We start from the raw sequence: 6,225 nt of genomic DNA, 5'->3' as shown, positions 1-6,225 counted from the left end.
CTAATTTAAAAAAAAAAAAAAAAAAAAAAAACTTTGTTTATAATATTATATAAATGTTTTTTTTATATATAAATTGTGTTTTAGTCGAGTTTGATTATTATGTAATTTTTAAAATAATTAAGAAAAATATAAAAACTTTGATATATTATTTAATTTTATAGATAAAGCGTAATTCATGTTATAAGTTCATTTTACTTTTGTTAAATTAAAATATTTATAGTATCCTTAATTATATTATAAAATATTAAGTTATAAAAGTTATTATCAAACTTAAAGCAATTCTCTAATTTATAATTTTTTTAAAATTTATTCCCAAATACAAATTTTAAACGTGAATGAACTATTTTTTTTTCAATTATTTAATCTCTAAATTTTCAAATTTTTATATGAGATAAAATTAGTAATATAAGCACCAAAATAAAATAAACAAACCCAAAAATCTAAATCGAATTTTAATATTTATAAAAGCATAAACTAAAATACGTGAGAGTTATAAAACATTAGTTATTGTACGATTAACGAATATACATCAATATATTAGGTTAGCTTAAAAGATCGTGATATATAAAAAAAATGTTAAATTATAACTTTATCATTTGTTTAAATAATGTTTTTTTTATTTAAGGAAGTTACAATATTACCCCTAATATTTTATAATGGTTTCAAACTATTATTGAAATAGAAACAACACGAGATTGTATCAAACTTGACACTAATCTAAAAAATGCATACACTCTAGTCATTAGTTGTACATAGCCAACATAGGTTACACATCGGATGGACATGCATCAAACAATTATTAAGTATACCAATTAGACTTAGAAGTATGTGCAAAAATGATGCATTTTGAAAGCGCCTACATCAAACTCATTTTCAAGCATAGAAATGCAAAAATTTAATGACTTTAAATTTCTTTATTTTATAAAAATGATATATACATATATATAGTTTAATAGACATAGTTTAATAGACGTGTCCTTATTGTGATTATGTCCTATATTTAAAAAGACAACTTATCTTATATCTATGTTGTGTCACAATTGTGCTTCTTAAGCGTTAACTTTTCATCCAACGTTCTAACTAGTATTGGAACATTTATGAAAAGTAAAGGGTAATATTACGATTTTCACATCGTCTAACTCAATCATATCCAAACGTGTGCATAGTTCAGCCCATCTACATCATAGAATATAGCATTAAAATTAGCTGCTGTTCAGAACTGGACGCGTTCTACCAACAGGCAGAGCATGAAGCAACGGGAAGATAAAAGAGAGCATAATAGTGCTATTCACCAATAATATTTTCTAATTTGTACAGATAGTTTTTTTTTTTTTTTTGAAAGAATGGGAATTTTAAACAAAGTAAAGGGTGGAAAGAAGAAAACAAAGCTTTAGAAGAAAAGCTAAGCCAAGGAAAGAGTTTTACATGTGAAAGACCGACCAGACCATACGGGTACAGTGCTAATCATAGAGATCTCCCCTTTTTCTTTAAGATGAGCAGCAACCAGACTTTTGGTTCACAGGCTGTCCTCGAATTTGCACAGTTGGCGGCCGCGCATTGTTCATTGGTTGAGTTGCCATCCTGCAAATTAATGGTGTTTCACACGTCAGAACATATAAGCTTTCCAAGTAGTTTACTCGTGAGCAAGTCAGATATGTTGTCAGCTAATTACAGTTAAAGATGCCAAATTTGATGCAACCGCCCAAGTCTAAGCCCACTACTAGCCGGTAATGTTTTTTGGGACTTCTCCTTTTGGGCTTTCCTTTGAGGTTTTTAAAACACGTCGTCTAGAGAGAGGTTTCCACCCCCTTACAAAAAATGTTTCGTTTCCCTCTCCAATTGATGTGAGATCTCAAAATCCACTCTTCTTCGGGTCCCAGCGTCCCCATTGTCACTTGTTCTCCTCTCCAATCGATGTGGAATATCACAATCCTCCCCTTCTGGGTCACAATCCACTCCCCTTCGAGTCCTAGCGTCCCCACTGACACTCGTTCACCTCTCCAATCGATGTGGAATATCACAATCCACCTCCCTTCAGGGCCCATCGTCCTCGCTGGCACATTGCTCGGTGTATGATTCTAATACCATTTGTAACAGCCCAAGTCCACCACAAGCAGATATTGTCCTCTTTGAGCTTCCCCTCAAGATTTTTAAAACGTGTATGCTAGAAAGAGATTTTCACACCTTTATAAAGAATGTTTCGTTCTCCTCTCCAACCCACGTGGATCTCACATATAGTTTCTCCCTATTCACACACCTCAACAGATTCATTGGGCAAGCTTGCTAAAGAAACTGATGGAGGCATGGATCCATGACTTCACAAATAGTGCATGTTTCTAATGAGTTTGAGATTCAAAAGCTTAAGAATAATACGGGTTGGATTATAGAAACTTTAGTTAGTGCAACTATTTTTAATTAGTAGGTTTCATGATTTGAAAAAAGATGCAGGTTTTTTAGAAATCTATCCCATGAACCACACATCGTAATTGGTTGGAATCCTTTTTATTAAGGTCCAGAGTAAACTTACCTATTCTTGATTTCAGCAGCCATGGCCATGAAAGCCTGTTCAACGTTCGTGGCACTTTTAGCACTTGTTTCCATAAATGGAATCCCAATTTCATCCGCAAAGGCCTAAAAAGGAAAATACAAAGTCTCACTTCGCTAAGCCTTTTTCTGGTCCAAAAGGCTGCCAAATACTTCAAGTAAAAAAGGAATCTGAACGAAAATGATACCTTGGCTGACTCATAGGACACGACTTTGTTAGCTGTCAGGTCAGATTTGTTGCCCACAAGAAGCTTGTTCACGTTTTCACTTGCATAACGATCAATTTCATTTAACCACTGCTTAACATTATTGAAACTATCTTGGTCTGTAACATCATAAACAACCTGCCAAGAGTTAACAAGATTCAGATCAACTTATCATGCTCGATTAACCCCAATAACAAGATTTATAGACAAGGGGATTTAGGGAGTATGAGGCGCTTACAATAATGCCGTGAGCACCACGGTAGTAGCTGCTGGTTATTGTTCTAAAACGTTCTTGGCCAGCGGTATCCCACTGCACATTGTAAGTAAAAGTTTGTCAAGTCCTCTTTCCAACAATAAAATAACAGTTGGGAATAATTTAAGTCCTCTTTCCAACAATAAGATAACAGTCGGGAATAATTTGGAGGATGGAATTCATATGTAGAAAACTCAGAATAAACTTTTCTAAGACCAATTTAGTGTTCTATTTCAGTGTATGTTTGCTCTCTACATGCATAGATGGTAAACAGAGACGAGGTAAATTTATCAATTGCCGAAGATGTCCTTTCAGGGACAAAAGAATTTCTCAAGTTGACCTCTATCTTATAAATGTTTTATGGACTTGTTCTTAGGGAAAAAACTGACGTGTTATTAGGATGTGAAACAGAAGCCCAGAGTCCCAGACCAGCGCATCTCAAAGGTAAATAGTTGGTTACTTCTATACAAGTTTATAAAGGAGTCAAAAGGCATTAACATACTGCCAACTAAAAGCATATGAAGATAATAGAAAACTACCCATGCGACCCTTTTTTTTCTCTTCGAAGGTACACATGCGACCTCATTATTACTTCAAAAGGAATTTTCTTTTGTTAGGCATGAAGTAAACGCTGCATATCAGCCACCTTTACTGGAAAGCACGTGATTAAGACCTATAATCCTATACATGCTGAAATGTTTATTTAGTATAGTCAACTAGAAGACAACTAGAAGATTTTAAACTTACTATTTGGAGCTTAATAGTCTTCCCATCGAGCTCCACTGTGCGGATTTTCTAAAAAGAATGGAAACACGAGATGTATTAGAACAATGGTTTTCTTTAAAGCAATAAGCGTAAATAACAGAAGAGTGGAAAATCAAAAACTTACAAAGTCAACCCCGATAGTGCTAATGTAGCTATCCAAATATGAATCATCCTGTTGAGCAAGAAAGTAGAGAGAAAAAGAAAGTAAATCCTACAATAAATCCAATGATCCAGGTACAGCACATTAGATACTAAAAAAACATCGACACCTAATAGCATTCAAGTGCTGTTTAGAAACAGTCTCCACACACACAAAGCTGCATAAGATGGTTATTCGAAGTTCAACTACAAGTATGCAACAATATAGAGTTCATACCAAAACCAACTGACATGTGATAGAAGTTGGAAACTGGGAATCGTGTATCAAAATTAGGTATTGAAATTAGTTGATATAGTGAATTTGACAACATAATTCAGAGCCAAAAAGAAGGGGAAAAAAAATGTTAAGCATAAAACAGAAAGTGGAAGAATGGCCGAGCACTTACTGCAAACCTCAGAAGGAGACAGGATTTTCCAACACCAGAATCTCCAATAAGCAGAAGCTTAAACAAATAATCACTGCACGAAACAAATAAGCATTGCGTAGAGCTTAAGATATATATGAAGTGCAGTGCAACAATAGATAAGTTATCGAAATATTATACGGTATTTTCATAACTCATACAAGACATATCTTAAGCAAATATGTCGATTGAAAATTGAAACGAGAACAAGGCAGGTGATGCTCACTGATAAAATTTCTTCATGAAATAGACCATTAAGCCAAAACACTTCAGTAAACTACAAGCAATCATCTTCTACAATCTATCCTTGTCTATGGAAACTCAGTCTAGCAGATCAATCTGTTATAATTTCTTCTATGTTCAAACAAATTATTCATTGCTTTCTTATCGTCGAGGACCAAATGTTGCCAAAGAGCGTACACCACAAGACTTTATTCCGTACCAACCAAACAAAATAGCCGCCGGATATATAAAGTAAATGAGATAAAAAACATAAATAAATTTTGAGCCGTATCAATTTCAACCGAATTAACAAAACAAGACACCTAACTATACAATTCCAAAAGCTATGGAATTACTCCGGAAGATATCTTTTTTTTTTTTTTATAACGAAAATTCGTTCGACAATGAGGTATTGCTTTAACATAAGGATCGAGAACTCATTGCTTGGCAAACGCTGCTAAAAGAAACCGATGCAATTTAGCACCGATGACCAAAATTGATCGAAACGCGTGGATCCGATTCCAAATCCCAAGGATCTACCGAGAAATTGCCACAAGAGCCAGCCTTACCGGGCTATAAAAACTAAAATTAAGAAGGTGAAATTATTATTTAAAAAAAAAAAAAACAACCACGTACCAGATCTAGGCTAAGCATAAACAAAAAGAAACACGCAAGTTCCGAAAAGTATATCGAAATACAAAATTTAAAAACGAACAACATGATCAGAGGCAACGAATTCGAGCTTACTATTCAGGCGTCATGGCGACAAGCGGTGGAGATCGATGGAACACAGAGAATTCCGCACGGTGCTCGAGAAACGTAAATTACGCCGGCGAGTTTCGATCGGGATGCGGAGGAATTTGCCGCGGAAAACGGAATTGTTGAACGAAGGTATAAGGAAAACAAGAAGAAGAACGATTTGTATTTGCGTTTCTGCAGAACCAATAAATCTGCAGGGAAATAAATTTGAATACGGGAGTTCCGTAATGAAGTGGACAACCTTTTAAATATTGCCACGTGTTGCATGCTGATTTACGATTAGGGAAGCTTTACTCAATTATTTGATAACTAATTTAGTTTTTAGTTTTTTATTTCTTAAAATTGTGTTTTTCCCACCAATCTTAAATAATCATTTTTGGAAGGTATTTTATTTAAAAAATAAATAAATTGATATTTTATTTTTATTAAAAATTTAAATTTAAATAAATGATTTCAACCCCTCAAACTAACTTAACCCATCCACCTCACTGTATTAAATGCTTATGGTAGAAAGATGTTTTCACGTCATTACAATTAATGTTTGGTTTCTCTCTCCAACCAATGTGGGATCTCACAATCCACTCATCTTAGGGTCAGCGTCATCGCATACCACTTGGTGACTGACTTCGATACTATTTGTAACAGTTCAACTAATGTAGGATCTCACAATCCACATCGTCCTCGCACACCACTTGGTGATTGACTTGATACCATTTGTAACAGTCCAACCAATGTGAGATCTCACAATCCAATCTTCTTGGGGGCCAGCATTCTCACACACCACTTGGTGACTGACTTTTGATATCATCTGTAACAATCCAACCAATGTGAGATCACAAATCACTCCTCTTAGGGGTCGGCGTCCTCACACACCACTTAGTGACTGACTTTGATACCATTTGTAACAGTCCAA

The 6,225-nt window shown here is 34.6% G+C and overlaps 1 protein-coding gene across 1 annotated transcript; it reads right to left on the bottom strand.

The window, feature by feature from the left end:
- Window positions 1-1,160: 1,160 nt before the first annotated feature.
- On the bottom strand, window positions 1,161-5,513 carry LOC111465120 (GTP-binding protein YPTM2-like). The gene is made up of 8 exons (XM_023109420.1): window positions 5,301-5,513; window positions 4,314-4,386; window positions 3,893-3,940; window positions 3,751-3,798; window positions 2,989-3,060; window positions 2,733-2,888; window positions 2,528-2,631; window positions 1,161-1,581 (listed from the first exon to the last, which is right to left on the bottom strand). Exons 1-8 carry the CDS (start codon window positions 5,312-5,314, stop codon window positions 1,488-1,490), a joined length of 609 nt encoding a protein of 202 aa, XP_022965188.1. The 5' UTR covers window positions 5,315-5,513; the 3' UTR covers window positions 1,161-1,487.
- Window positions 5,514-6,225: the final 712 nt, after the last annotated feature.

The sequence above is a fragment of the Cucurbita maxima genome, unplaced genomic scaffold (assembly GCF_002738345.1).
Source record: "Cucurbita maxima cultivar Rimu unplaced genomic scaffold, Cmax_1.0 Cma_Scf00028, whole genome shotgun sequence".
Lineage (NCBI taxonomy): Eukaryota > Viridiplantae > Streptophyta > Magnoliopsida > Cucurbitales > Cucurbitaceae > Cucurbita > Cucurbita maxima.
Note: the sequence above shows the minus strand (reverse complement) of the source record. Positions and strands in the feature narration are given on the sequence as shown.

Coding starts and splice junctions, on each gene's coding strand:
- LOC111465120 (XM_023109420.1), bottom strand. Junction 3,941..4,313: donor GTCTCCTTCTGAGGTTTGCA/GTAAGTGCTCGG, acceptor CTTGCTCAACAG/GATGATTCATATTTGGATAG. Junction 3,799..3,892: donor GCACTATCGGGGTTGACTTT/GTAAGTTTTTGA, acceptor CATTCTTTTTAG/AAAATCCGCACAGTGGAGCT.